A 15,356-nucleotide genomic window follows, 5' to 3' on the forward strand; every position below is an offset into this window, starting at 1 on the left:
TCTCATTAGGAAAAACACCCTGCAGTTTAATTGACATGGCAAATGCAAAGTTAAAAAAAAAAATCAATAAAAAAGCTGACATCCTGAAAGATCAAACAGTAGAATAAATATATATACATATAGCAGTCTTCAAAATAGTAGTATCTTAAAAATAGATAACAACTCTCAGGAAAATGACAGACAATACTAACAGAGACATTCTGATTAAATACTTAGTATTTTAATTTAAGAACATGCACTTTCTCTTCTGTATCTATTTCAGGAAAACATGGGGTCATGCTGTAAACATGGGGTCATGTCTAACATTAGTTTCTCTTTTTATTGTTCCTTTGGAAAAAGAAGTGTATGATTTTTTTTTTCCCCTGTTCATTCTACTTTCCTAAATTACTGAAAACAGCAGAGTTCTGTGTCCAAAGGGGGAGCAGATCACACAGAATGCTGATGAGAATTCCCTGATGCTGCTCTGGGAGAACAGAAAGCTAAGTTAGATGTGTTGATTCGGACTCAACCTTTTAAAAAAACTACATCATATTCAGCTTTGGCAACAAACAAACAGAATGCCTTCACTGATGCTTTATCTTCCTTGATCTCTTCTTTCTGAAGTTACAGTGATTTCAGTGTGCTGTTTGCTTCCAGGGCTGCTTCTTCACATTCAGATCATGTAAACTGCTAAGGAGTGAGACAATCCTCCCACCACTCAGTTCTGCTGCTTTTTCTGACAGCTGTGTGACAGGTACCGTTCCTGTGCTGCCGAGAGCACTGAAAGTATAGGTGTTTTACTAACAGTAAGACTCCTGAAATCTAAAAAACCAAATGAATTCTCCAAATGTTAACAATGAAGGTCTTGAACTTTGCATCTTTTAGGTGATGGCTCCTCCATCTTCAGTGCTTCTAAACTACTGGAATCAGATTTGCCCTTATCCAAGACAACAGTGATGCCAGACAGAAGGTACCCTCCGCCTCCACTCATTGTCAGTTTTGGATGGCTTCGATCTGGTAAGACCTTTAAAAAAAGCAAACAACAAAACACACCCAAAACCCACCTCACAACAAGCACCTGTAAAAGCTCACTCTACATCTGCACATCATGTTGTGTAATTTCAGCTTACAGTATTGGATGTAAATTTTTTTTCCAGCCACAACAACAAACAGCCATTTGGGAAAGTGTATTTATCTAAAAAGGGCAAAGTATCTGCAGGTGAGAATCCAGTTATAGAAGTATGTAAGCATACAGGCTACTGCCTTACTGATTAATTCTTTGTGGCATTTCCACCAAAATTGTAAAGTCAAGCTTTGGGTTGGATGGAAGTCCCATTATGTGATCAGAAGTGGTGTATTTGGAACCACAGCTGATCTTACAAAACAGCAGGAAGGAATGCAGGAATTTCCAGTTCTGTCACTACCACCTTTATGTAGCTTAAGGTAAGACATGAAATGAACCATCATTTTCAGATGCATTACACTCTTTGCAAAGGACTTCTCTTCAGATATTTCCTCCTTGCTCTGACTGCCACTGCAGGTCTGAACTGACTGACCTGTGTCCAGGATACAGGAACCCTTGCCAAGCCTACCTTGTGTGAACATCTATGGATCTCCTGGTCATTCCCAATTTGGTTGCCCAATAAGTAAGTCAGTAATCATGGCCACCCTTGAATTAAGTCATCCCCTAAATAATAATTGCTTATGGACTCCAGAAGCCCTTGGGCAAGGAGAAGGCCAGTGAAGTGCACCTCCTTCAGAGGTGGTGAGCTGCTCCTCAGATATGGTTCTGCTTCTTCAGAGATGAAGCAGCAACTCATTTTCCCACAAACATCTTGTTCAAACAAAGTCAGTCACGCTGACATTTCTCACTGTGGTGATATTTTCCCCTCTCATCGTGTTTTTATTGTTCAGTTCCCAGACCAGAAACTTGTTACCTGGGTTCCAGGAAATGTGCTATTTGAAGATGATAATTTTATAAGTCACGACCACTCTCAACATTACACATCTTTTTCAGCTGTCAAACCAGCTGGAAACGAATAAACACTTGTAATATTTTGCTACATCTCTCTCACATGACAGTGCTTTAGGTTAGCCACTAAAGCACAACACTTTGCTACAAATATTTCAGCAAGTGCTTAAGTGAAATGCTTTGTAAGAAGAAAATAAAGTATTTCCATTTGCAATGGTTACAATGAAGCATTAAAACTCTTCAGAATACCCACTACTCATGGGTAAAACCAATGCATGAGCTTATACATTGTTTCAGTCAGTCCAAAATTTTCAGAGAGTGTTTTGCTCCCCATTATTTGAATACTTGCAGTTTTGACAGCCACTTACTGTGATCCTTACCTGGTAGTTTCGTAGCCAGGTTTCAGACAGCTTTAGGTTTATAACTCCACCTCTTTCTCTCAGCTTTGTGTAACATTCTAATAATGGCTTAAAAAAAAAACAAACAAATAACAGGTTACATAGCAGAATAGTATCAAACTTGAACAGTAAATAGCTAAAGTAACATACTTGATTTACCTCTTTATACTGGCAGTAGACAACAAAAGGCCTTGAAGGAGCAACAAATTCCAATAAAGGCAATAATAAGGGTGTGGGATGAAACTTGCTGGCTACAATTAAGCTGCAAAACAAGTGTCATGCACATTAGTTTTCTACTCATCAAGTGACATTTTCCTCCTACTTAGTACAGCAATCAATTATAGCTTAAAAGTTGCTCATCAGCATGTTTTCATGTCTCTAACAACTCCCCAAATATAAAAACAAGTCATGGTTTTCTACTTGCATAATTAAGAGCCAAAAAACGCTCATTCCCTAAGGTGCAGAATATTAAATGAATTGCAGAAGGACTCATTCCAGCTGTGCTGAGCTCCACAATAATTCTTACAGCCCACTTTGCATGCTGCTTTCTCTGCCCCAAGACCATTTTCCAAATACAATTTAAATTATGTGACCTGCTAATTGTTGCTTAGAATGTAACCTCAGCCGTGATTTTTAGACTGGGTAGTCTTCATTAAATACAGTTTTATATAAGAAGAATATTTAAAGAGAAAACAATCCCCTAATAGACATGACTAAAAATCTTTAAAATTATGCCCTTTCAAACTTAAAGGTTTCTTATTTAATTCTCCATCCCTGTTTTAGCATCACAGTACAACTTGGAGAAACAGATGGTTGAGATTCTCTACAGCTATCTCCAGCTGAAATCCAAACAAATCACTGCCAAACTAGATTGCAAGAAATGGCTGAGTAAATTAGTAATACGTTGTGCTTGTGCACAAAGAGTGGGATAATTAAACTACTTCACTAGTTTACAGAGACTACGTGAGATGACCCATTAATTAACATTTGTTCTCCAGGGGAATGTACAGCACTGGAGACACAGTTAAACTTGTCTGTCAAAAGGGAGGTGAAAATGGTTGTTCAATTTTCTAAATGCAATAAAGAGGTGAGACAATTCTCTTACAGTTGTTCCTGTTTTGTTTTTTTTTTTTGCCAGCCATGGCCTTGTGAGCCATTTGCTTCAAATCCAAACCTCAGAAAAATTGTGCTCAGTAATTTATCAAGCAGGTCATAAAGAAAAGACTCCATCCTGTGCCTCGGAAGGCTTGGAGTGCTGCACTGACACTGCCAGGAGCTCTGCCAGAAAACAGGAAGATAAGGGAGAGATGAGAGACTGTGGAAAACCAAACTCTGTTCTTTCATATGGCAGCACATATTGCTGCCAGCAGGTAGCCTGGCCAGCCACAAAATCGATGTAATGGGTGAGGGGGGAGCAGGAAGGGGTAGAGGAAGTGCAGGGAAGGGTAGAGGGAGGGAGCTGGTCTAATTCTGAACACATGGAGTGTCCACAAACCAATTTCTGCTTTCATAATATCAGAAAAAGTCTATCTTTAAAAAGTCTTCTTTAAAAGAATACCAAATAGCCAATGAATATCTTCCTTTTTGCCCCTCAATGACCTACATCAGACTTCAGCTCTCATAAATGGAATTGAACAAATAGATCTAGTACAAGCAATATTTTACCACATAACAGCATAGAAGATAGAAATCTTCTACATTAAATAGTAGACCCTGTTAAATTCAGGGCCTCCAGAATTAATTTTCCTAGAGCTGGTTGCCCATCTTTATCTAACAACCAGTTTTTCCTCACTCTGCCATTAAGTCCTTATGTTTCTCCCCACCAACATTAACCAGTTTTTTTACCTATCCTTTCCCTGTTTCTCTCCTGCAAAACAAAACCAAACCCCGACTTTCCCTGCCTGCTTCTACTCAGGTACAGGGTTGTTGATTTGAAGCATTTGTTTATTCCACGCCAATTTTTTGTGTTACCCTGTGGTTCTTGATCTCAGTGAACAGTGGGCTATAAAAGGCAGATGACTAAAGAAAGGTGATCATGACTGAGCCATCTGGGATAGTGCCCTCAGGCACCATAAACTTCTCTCTCCCCCCATCACACTGAAGAATTCCTAAAGCAAGAAATCACTCATCCCTTCAGGTGTGTAATTTGTTACAGCTTTCATGCCTTACAAAGGACAAAAGAAGTATAAAAGTGATTGAAAACAAATAAACAAGAGACAAATGCTAAACAGGCTTCCTTGAACTCGATCAACAACTAAATACACTATTTCATGCTGCAGGAAATATCAGGTAAAGTCAGATATTAATTTTCACTTTGCCAGATCGTGCACAGACATTAATTATAAAACCAGTCCAAACCAGTACCATTATTTAGGCAGCTTAATGGTCACATGCACAGGCACTGCCAGTGGTGCTGTTCTTTTGCCAAACAGATGTGCAGTGCTTTTTACAAACCTCCTTTACCATTTTATTGCTTTAGAGAACACACAATGACCTGTTTCTGCATCTTTATAAAAAAGGCTAATTCTACCACTTAAATATGCTACATGAGGTACATGAGTGAACATATGAGTTAAAACATTTCATAATAATAAACCCAAAAACTACACACTAGCACTTAAACACAACCAATAAATGTGCATTAAAATTTACAGGAGCAGAAAAGCTTTATTCCCAGTGAACCAAAAGTCTTTGGAGAAAAAGTTAGTGTTAATGTTATTACTTGGTTAACTCAAATCACTTCAGCATTTGCTAAGGACATAGGAAAAAGTCACCAAATCACCAAATGCTCCTATACTATTGTGGGGCTGTATTTCTAGGAATATATTTATAGTATTTGTTTTAGATTTATGATATTGAATATTTGTGTTAAGTTGCTCGCTGGGAGTAACAGCAGGTAAAATGAAGTTATATGGGAGTTTTTTCCTGTGTAAAAAAGAAATGAGTGTCTAAAAACAAACCAACCAATCAAAACCCCAAACCAACAAATTTAGTTCCACCTTAATAAACTTAAAACCTCAGGTTCTACTTTGCCAATTAGAATCCTGTGATTTTTTTTGGCAGTCATTTTGTATTGGATTCTACCTGGATTCCAGGTTTTTATTGATAGCTTTAAATTTTTATTTTAACATTTACTCATAATTAGTTGATTTTTAGACCATGAAATTTTAAGGCATTTAAATAACAGGAAAAAAATCTTAAACCAGGTAAGAACTAAACAAGACCCAAGACCCACTTGGTTTCTTATCTCATTGGTATTTCCAGTAAACTGTTCTTATCTCAACCCATGATCTTTACCTTTTGTGCCTCCAATCCTCCTCTCCATCCCATGGAAGGTGGAGCAGGGCAGGTGTGTGGTCTAGGGAGCTTCAGTGGGAACACTAAATTGGGGAATAACATTCCTAAACCAGGAAGACAACTACAAACAAACTCACCCATCAGCATTCTTTTCCCTCAACAAAGCAGCAGTTTCTGTGAGCTTTTTTCTTCTCTCCCATTGTTTCATTTGCTTTTCCCGAACCTTTGAACAACAAAACAAATAGTTTGTACTTTAACTGGGAATTATATATCAGATCACTATTGCATGGACTGAGTTTTCATTTTTTGCATCTTATGTCTTAATGTAAGACAAAGAAACAACTTGCAGAATTCCACTTTAACACCTGAACAAGCTGTATTTCAGCACATCTGATTCATACAGCGGAATTTTATGAATATAGAAACTGTAAAACTTGAATAGCCACAATAAATATTCTTACATTTTCTTTATTTTCTTTTTCTTTGTTCTCTTTAAATTCTACATCTTCAGCATTAATGTCCTGCTCTTCTGACTGGTTGATCTCCATGGCTGCTTCAGTAGCAGGTTCCTCTTCTGTTTCCTGCAGGGAAGCCTGTTTCTCCTCACTCAATCCATTGCTTTCTTCTTCCACTAGTGCATTATCTTCAGGGTCTGAAGGCAGAGTCTCTGTAGAAAATGTCCCAGAGAGGAGACTGTGCACTTTGCTGAGAGGAAATTCATGAAGATTATCAAAGTAAGGTTTTGGAAATCCAAAACAACTGGTAGCAGCTCTCACAGGTCCTCCTCCTGGGTACATCTGAATGATGGATCCGTAGCCTATGAGAGCAAAAGAATTAAAACACATTGGAAAGCCAGAATCCTTAAACTGCCGTATTTTCAAAATTTCCAAAATGCTTGAATGAAGTGTTCATTTAAGAACAAGAAAGTAAATTTCCTGCTCTTAATCCAACCATTGAATTTAACAAGCTGTGGAACTGTGCCTCAAGGTAGAACATCTTTATTGAAAGGACAACACTTTGCAACTCCAAAGGACAAGGTGACTCATAGAATATTTGTGTATCAAACACCTATTTAGGATTAGCTCAGAACATATAAGCAGTGGCAAACTGTTAGAAAAGATAATTTAATTAATAATTAACAGACCGAATTTCTGCAGTTTTTGTTACTTATTTATGGAGTTGTTTTGATAAAAAAGCTAATTTTAACAGTATGAATAGGCAAAGAATTTCTTCAACATCCAGGCTCTAAAGGAAGAGCTGTTTAGACATACTAAAAAATACCCTTTCAGTAGTTATGCTGAAATTGTATAATTGACTTCAAAAAGTAGCTCTATGGCCAAAAGTTGCTGCAACAAACGCAATTTCCACTGCCTGTGTCCTTCTCAGCCAACAGACAGCATGTCTGTGTGCACAACATCACATCACACATCCTACCTTTCCAGGCTTCTGGAATATAACTGTCCCCTCTGTCTAGTGCCTTTGAATGATGAAACTAATTAACTGAGTTTGAAAAACAAGTCAAACTTCTCCTAGAATATCCTCGAGGAAATGTCACATAATTTTAAAATCCACATTTTGCAGGATACACATTAAATCTGGTGCAGTGAACAAGAGGAATGGCAACATTTTCAGTGCTGGAGGCTGTCTGAATTCCAGTGCTACTATTCCTGTTTTCTGCCATTCACTTTCCTGGACTTCCAAATGTCTGGGAAGAATCTACATACAAGCTCCTTACAGCTTTTCCTAAACACAGGAACTCAGACAGGAACTAAAACAGATCTACCTACAGAGATATCAATTTAATCGAATTTCATTATATAAACAATTACATCAAATTCAGTTGTCAATTACTTTTTTTAGGTTTTTTAAATACTGAAAAACAAATCCAACTGAAAGATGCAAAATGCAGCTTTCTGCAACAGAAAAACAAGTATCGCTTTGAATACCAGAGACAGTAAAATCAGATTTAAAAAACCTGAGAGAACTATTTTGAATGGCTGCCTTTTAAAAGTATCACAGTGATGTGTATTTAAGTTTCAGGTAAGCTGAAGCCTGTGCATTACTAAAGCTACTGTGTCACTCACCCCCCATTCGCTCCATCACTGCTCCCAGCACGAGGCCGGCACATGTTTCCATAACAATCATCTTGTTGCCAGCGTGGATGTTTCCCAGGGTGAGCATCTGAGCCAGGGTGTCATATCTCAAGTGGCTGGAAGGCAGAGGGTTTAACAAACATCAGAGTAGTCAGAAGTACTGCCTATTGGCTCAGGAGCCTGCCAAAAAAAGTTGGACTGCAGGTAGATTTTCAGAACAGTGTCGGTGATCCTCAGTCACCATGTGGAAACTCATAATTAACCATCTGGTAATAAAGAAGAACCAGAGCCAACAAGAAATTAGAAAGGAAAAAATAGCAAAAGTAGGATGTGAAGTAGGGTGCACATATCAAAGTGGACATCTTGTGCTGTGTCAGGTTTTTAAATTTTTCTCTTTTTTCTCTGACACGTCAGTTTTGTAAAGAACAAATGGTATAAATGCATTTCCTGATCCAATAATGTGATTCCTTGTGATTTTCACCTGGTTTGCAGTAGCACACACCACTGCAGCCCAGGACCAAAACCTAACACTGCTGCCTGCAGTGCACAAACTGAAGAGACTCAGTCAGAGCTACAGAAATTACAACTCATCTTCATAGTAAAATAAAGCCAAGTGACAGAGACGGTGGAAGGAGAAGGAAAAAATGTTTGAGAAGCCTTAAATAACATACATTTGAGGATTTTAAATCTAAGCATATTAGATCTACTATTACTACATTAAAAAGGATGTATCAGTCCATCTTTATGAATGTGTGTAACAATGTATCTTTTAGTTTAGATAAGTGAAAATCCAGCAGGGCTGCATCTCTGTAGTCCATCTCTGTAGCCATCACCTCCTCTGACTCCTGACCCCAGGGTTAACCACAAGTTTCTGGAGACTTCTGATTGAAGACTTTGAACTCCTGACACATCAAAGGCAAAAATTCCTGCTTCTGGTAAGTGGCTTGTTACTTTGATTACTGAGCCACAAAACAGAGATGATACACCAGCAACCAAAACAGGTAAGAGCTAGCTGTGAAAATGCAAAGAACGTTTGTCTACAAAGGTGATTTGCAACATGGTGGTGACAGGGACGTGGTAAAAGCTGTTGCTGCAATAGCACATTGATTCATTTTCTATATCACATTATTTTTCATTGACTTCCAATCTTCCCACTCACAGAAAAAAAAAAAGGTATTATATACTTTGGTATAGTATTTTTTAAAAAAAAATTAAATTACAGTATATGATAAAGTTATAATTAGAAAAAAGAAAAAGAATGAAGACTTACTTAATTTTTCCAGGTTCCCTTGCATAATACATGGTTGAAAGAATGCGAGTGGATGGTTTCACAATTGTAATAACTGCCTCATATCTGTAAGAAACACACAGGAATAGTCTTATTTTAATCTCAACAGCTTAGAGGATTACTAAATATTTTCCACATTTTAAAATTCACTTACTTTTTCTTCTTCTTCTTTATGTATTTATCTTGAGCAAATTCTGTTTTGTCTCTGAATGTTGTACTGTTCTCTATTAACTGTTGAACTATTTCCTTGGAAGAGACAATTTATTTTTATTACAGCTAGCATTTATTTCTCATTCATTTCATATACAGTATTTTTTTAAACAAACACTGAAAATATTTTCTTCCAGTAGAGGCATTTATACCATTAACTTCTACTGACATTAATGGCAAAGTAAACTTCTACTAACCAACACGACAAGTGAGACACTACACTGACTATGTGTAGGATTTTAATAGTATTGTTTTGTTTTTAAGTGTTCTTTAACTACAGAATGCCAGAATAAAATGATAAAACAGAAAATGCTTATCGTGGAAAACAGGGTACTTTGTGGAGAAGGAGTCTGGTAGGTGCCAGAATTAACTCATGAGAGAGGGCAGACCTGTGTGGCCAGAAATGAGGAAAAAGCAGGAGTGTTCCTTTCAGAATCAGCAAGTCATTACTTCAGCACTTACTGTGAAGTCTTGGCACCTAAATATTTACCCCATTCTGAATGTGAACAAGACTACACTGCTTTCTCTCAGTGACTGGCTACCTTAAATTATCCTGTATTTAGAATGAGGCAGTTATGTTTATTGTCAATTATTATGAACAACTGACATATTTTGTCAGTATAACATTCCCCCTAGTAAAGGGATTGCAGCATACTAAACCCTGTGTGAAGCTACACAGGCAGAAATATTTTACAGAAATAAAACAAGGAACCAGATATCAGACATAATATTTAGTTTAATCCAATTCCCTCCTTGGCTGCCTCTGTCTGATTTCAGCATCTGAGGGTATCTTTTTTCCCCATTAGTTCTTCCCCTCTACTCTGGCTAATGGTCAGACACCTCCCTCACCCCAGTTAATTCTGCCAGCCTCTCAAATTGTGGTATTACCAACTCCTTGCACAATGTCAAACTCCTTAGCATTTATTATTTCCTACAACACTCCCCCTGACTTTTTCCTTCTCTAGCTTCTAGGTTTTCCCAGGCTTCCAGTTTTGGTTTCCTGGTCTCTTTATTCTAGTCTCCACCCTTTGCCAATCCAACTCTTCCTCATACTTTCAGATCCCTTCCAGCTGGAGGGATCACTAATATTTCCAAGAAAACCAAACCAAACCAATGGAGCTTTCATTGCTCAGAGTTTAAAAACACAGTGCTGCAAGCACTTCTCACTTCCTGTAGCTGCTTTTCAGGCCATTATTCCTTCAAACACTGAACATGTATTACTAATGGTGTGAAACACCATCTCCTTCTTTTTGCTTTATTCTTGGAAAAAATTAAATGGAGCTCCTGGGATGTTTATGTTGCTGTTTTGCGGGGCTGTTTGTTGCAGTAAAATTTACTGTGAGGAAACTGAGGAGTATTTCTTCAGGGTAAGCAAAAGCCAAAAGGAAGCTGCAGCACCGTGCAGTGCCCTGGGAGTACAAGCCACTTCACACCTTCATTTTGACACATATCCCTCAGGAACTGGGAAGGATTTGTGAAGGGATGGGAGATCAAGGCCCATCAACACTTGTGCTGGTTTTGGCTGGGTAGAGTTAGCTTCCTTCACAGTGGCTGGTACGGGGCTGTGTTGTGGATCTGTGCTGAAAACACTGTTGATCCTATAGAGCTGGTTCTGTCATTGCTGAGCAGGGCTTAGGCACAGCCAAGGCCTTTCCTGCTTTTCATAGTGCCAAGCTGACAAGGGGGCTGGGGGTGCATGGGAAACTGGGAGGGGACCCAAACTGACCAGAGGGATAACTCCAGACCCTTGGATATGACATCACGCTCAATATATAAATTAGGGGAAAGAAGGAAGGAGGGAGGATGTTTGGGGTAATGGGTTTTGTCTTCCCAAGTCACCCCTAGACGTGATGGGGCCCTGTCCTCCTGGAGGTGGCTGAACACCTGCATGCCCACAGGAAGTTGTGAAAGAATTCCTTGTTTTGCTTTGCTTTCCCTGTTAAACTGTCCTTATCTCAACCCACGAGTTTTGCAGCTTTTACGCTTCCCATTCTCTCCCAGTCCTGCTGGTGAGGGAGCGAGCAAGTGGATGTGTGGGGCTTGGTTGATGGCTGGGGTTAAGCCACAACAACACTGAAGTTTTATTTCAAATAACAATCATCTCTAAACTGAGCCTGCATCACAAAGACAAGCCATCCCTAAACAGGAGTTCAGATTTTTCTAGACATTTAGGGAGGAATAATGTCTATTTTTGTTAACATAACTTAAACTGAATATTCAGCCATGGTTAGGAAAAACAGAGTAATGAAATAGGATATTTTAATAACCTAAAATAAAAGCATGGTAGATGTACTGCACTGAGGACATACAGAAAAGTCAGAATGATCTTCTGCCACAGATAATGAGAACAAATAGAAAACATCAAACTGATTAGTACATTCTTCTCAAAGAGATAACACAGCTAGCAGCACAACCATGGAAACAGAAGAAATACCATTCTAAACTCCTTGGGTCCATCCATTATTAAGCAGACAGAAGCAGAAAAACTGCTCCAAAGAGCAGCAGCAAACAGCAAGATGCAAACAGGAGATGAGATGGACTTGATGTAAGCATGAGCAATTTCTTATTTTTATTAGAAAGGGTAAACCTAAGAGAGACAACTTTGCCTGACTGCATGTGCAGAACAGCAGTGGCTGCAATGCTTCACTGACATTTAAGATGGCCTCACTCACTTTATGACAGGGTGCAGGGTCAACACCAACCCCTTTTCTAACAGAACAGAACTGATCTCTTGTGAACATTCTTAGCTTTTGGTACAGATAAAGCACAGGTACCTACATGCTCACTGATGGTACATTTGTTACACAGTGGTATTTCTTCATACTTGGTTATTTGTCCATAATCCTTCCCTACACCTTTGACAGTTTAATTATGGCATGCTTTTAAAACATCTGTAACACAGAAAGAGCATTTTGAATCTTATACAGAAACAAAACTAAATGGAGATTGTGTGAGCTGTACTTTTTTATCTGTTATGACTTCTGATGCCATAAAAATCTATACTTTACTCTCCCAATGTCAATACAAAGTTGCACACCTTACATGAATTTTTTCTCTGAAAATAGCCTTGGCATTTTTGTAAAACTGAAAAGCATGACTTGACCAGAAGAACAAAGAAGTACTGAAATCTATACACGGATAAAAAGAATAGCTTATTTCATAAACTAGAATACAACCATCAAGGTAGCAAAAAAATGACACCAAAACCTTATTTTTACCTGTCCTTTAATACCCTTGTCCTTCAAAGCCTTTATGTCATCATGAGTCAGTTTTTGAGACTTCCCATCGTCAACTATGTTACGATTATCTGTACCTGCTTCCTTTGTTTCTAAAGGAAAAGGATATAGATTTGTAAAATCTAGCACTAAATAAATTGGAGAAACACATGATTTTAGTTTCACAGAAAGCAGATTTCTCATCATTAAACCCACTCGTTTTACGGCCTTGCAGAGCACAGCCTGAGCAATGAAACATAATATGTAAAATAAACCTAAATGTACATATATTCACCCAAACTGAGGTTCAAATTTTCTCCCATATTAAAAAGCTTATTTGTTACAAGACTAGTGAAACAACAGATCAAGACAAAACCATGCACTTTTATGACAGAAAGAATATAAGTAACGTTAAGTTAACAAATGATTAATAGAAAGCTTTTCCATTATCAAATAAAAATTAATTTGAACTAGTTTTTCCAAATACCAGTCACTGCTCTGTGATACCTGTGGGAGTCTCTTCCACCTCTTGCTTTGGCTGGAGGTTTCCACCGTTGGTTACTTCAAATGTAGTTCCATAAATATGTCCAATGGCATTATCCAGGTAGAACCACTGCTTCTCAAAGATAATTTTTCTGAAATAAGAGAAAAGTTAACGACACTAAAAGCATTATTTTTACTATGTTGAAACCCCCAAGAGTTGAGCTTAAACTATAGCTTTATACATGACATTTTTATCTGTATCCTTTAGGAAAACCAGGACAAACATGAAAAGTGAAGTTAACCACAAAACCCACATTAAACTGAAACTGGTTAAGAAAAGAACAAAGAACTTAAATCGAGCATACAGTAAGAAAAAATTTTTTCAGTTTAAAAGACATTTAAAGTAAGAGATAAAACAAGGCTGTGGCACTCAAATTATACAGTACTGGGTTTGATAGAGAAAGTCAGAATAAGGCAAGGAATTAAATTAATCATATGACATCTAGGCTGGGTCATGCAGATCACTGCAAAAAGATGAGCATGAACCTGCACATTGCAGAGCTCCTTCGAAATAACATTTGCCAAAAGACTGTGAAAAAAACCAGACAACAGAGAGTGCCTTGTAATCCTAGAAATGTTTTTAAAAAAACCCCAAACTGTATCATCCCTTTTGCATTAAGGCAGGTTTGCATTTTTCCTTCTTGACATAAAACAGGATCCACAAAGCCTTCAGCTTTCAGGCTGGCCTACAAAGGCTGCCTTGCCAACCAGAGAAATACCAATCTTGCCAAATGGAACAGGTAGCACTATACTATGCCACACTCACATTCAAACCAAAACTTGTCAATAGGAGCTATTATGCAAATTATACTCATCACTAATTCTGAAACTAAGGAAAAAGGTTGTTATTTCCAGTTTTCTACTGACTGAAGTATGAGATTTCTACATATGTTTTACATATTACATTATTTGTAATATAATAAAATCTACAATTTAAAGGAAGTGTAATAATAAAGTTTTATCAGAGACATTACCAAATCCTCTTCATAAAAAAGGACATTATAAATTAAAACCCCTTAACCCCTGCCAACCCAGATTTTAAAAGACTAATAAATTGCTACAAAAGAGTTGAAATGACTCAAAATATTAAATAGATAAATTAAATAAAATATTAAATAGATAAAAAATGTATGCACATGTTCAGATTTCATTGTGATGACCACTCTAAACAGAATATCCAACCATAGCTATTGTCACACGTTCCTGGAGTGTCCTTACCCTCATGAGATTACAGAAAGGAAAATTAACGCAAAACTAATTCAATTGCTTATAGCTATGTTTACTCTTTGGCTTTTGTATTCTTTATGATAAAGATTTTAAACAAAAACTGAAGAGGGACTTAATGACCAAGATCTTGTCGGTGACAGGCTGACAGGGGCTACCTGATTTTGGTGCCAGATGCTACAGGTGAACATTAAGCCTGACAATAACCAGCGCTCCCAAATCCGTAGGTCTGAGCTACACCGTTTTTAAACCAGTCTCATTCAAGCGTAGTACCTTCAAATCTCCATCCTACTGAATCAGATGTCTGGCCACATTACCCAACACTGACTTCTACACCTTGGTCTATAAATTTTTCTGCTGCAATGGGGAGAAGCCCAGGCTGTGTCCACTGATTTTAGCAATTCCTGCTGGGGTACAGGCGCTTCCCGCTATGCCAGATGGCCTAGGAAAGAGAAATAGGAGACCTTTCATAGTAACTATCCAGAGCTGAGCGCCAGCATCTTCCTGCACACTGAGCAAACCGAGGCCAATTAACAAGCCCTAATTAACGAGGCGATGCCGCGTTTCGCAGAAATCCCGTGCCACGGCGAGGTGTGATGACGATTCCCTTCCCAGGCTGCCGCCACCTCTTCTCCTCTTCGACCGGCACCCGTTTGACAACGACAACACAAAACCACCTTAAATTCCTTTAAAATTATCAAGAGAAACGCAGCCAGGAGATCTTCCGGGTTGTTTTCTGTCATAGCAACCGAGGCAGCACTAAAACCCTTCCCGCCGCCTGTCACAGCAGCCTGGGGCGAGGCCGCTGTTTGTGCCCGCAGCGGCGGGATCGGGATCGGGACCGGGACCGCAACCGCGACCGGGACCAGGACCAGGACCGGGACCGGGACCCCCCTTCCTCCGGCGGGGCCCGCGACTGCCGCTGGCAGCGCCTCACGGGGGGCAGGAGAAGGCGCAAACCGAGCACGGAGAGCCGCGGTCCGGGCGCTCACCTGCGGCGCAGGACGGGCACGGCTTTGAAGACCTCGCCGCGCTTGAGGACGGCGCAGTCCCCCTCACGGATGCGCGCGCCCGGGGACGCCTCCATGGCCGCCGCCGCCGCCGCTCGGGCCCGCTCTGGGCTTGGCGCCTGCGCAG

The 15,356-nt window shown here is 39.1% G+C and overlaps 1 protein-coding gene across 4 annotated transcripts; it reads right to left on the bottom strand.

The window, feature by feature from the left end:
• Nucleotides 1-15,328, bottom strand: TRMT6 (tRNA methyltransferase 6). Of its 4 annotated transcripts, XM_027662985.1 has the most exons (12): nucleotides 15,212-15,320; nucleotides 14,493-14,661; nucleotides 12,960-13,087; nucleotides 12,456-12,565; nucleotides 9,182-9,273; nucleotides 9,010-9,093; nucleotides 7,731-7,855; nucleotides 6,108-6,463; nucleotides 5,784-5,869; nucleotides 2,509-2,611; nucleotides 2,332-2,418; nucleotides 1-1,003 (listed from the first exon to the last, which is right to left on the bottom strand). In XM_027662985.1, exons 6-12 carry the CDS (start codon nucleotides 9,039-9,041, stop codon nucleotides 830-832), a joined length of 963 nt encoding a protein of 320 aa, XP_027518786.1. In that variant the 5' UTR covers nucleotides 9,042-9,093; nucleotides 9,182-9,273; nucleotides 12,456-12,565; nucleotides 12,960-13,087; nucleotides 14,493-14,661; nucleotides 15,212-15,320; the 3' UTR covers nucleotides 1-829. The 4 variants fall into 4 exon arrangements, with proteins under 4 accessions (XP_027518786.1, XP_027518789.1, XP_027518787.1 ...); XM_027662988.1 differs by lacking the exon at nucleotides 14,493-14,661 and having other exon boundaries at nucleotides 15,212-15,328; XM_027662986.1 differs by lacking the exons at nucleotides 12,960-13,087; nucleotides 14,493-14,661; nucleotides 15,212-15,320 and having other exon boundaries at nucleotides 9,178-9,273; nucleotides 12,456-12,477.
• Nucleotides 15,329-15,356: the final 28 nt, after the last annotated feature.

This window comes from Corapipo altera, unplaced genomic scaffold, assembly GCF_003945725.1.
Source record: "Corapipo altera isolate COAL_440 unplaced genomic scaffold, ASM394572v1 94, whole genome shotgun sequence".
In the NCBI taxonomy this organism is placed as follows: Eukaryota; Metazoa; Chordata; class Aves; order Passeriformes; family Pipridae; genus Corapipo; species Corapipo altera.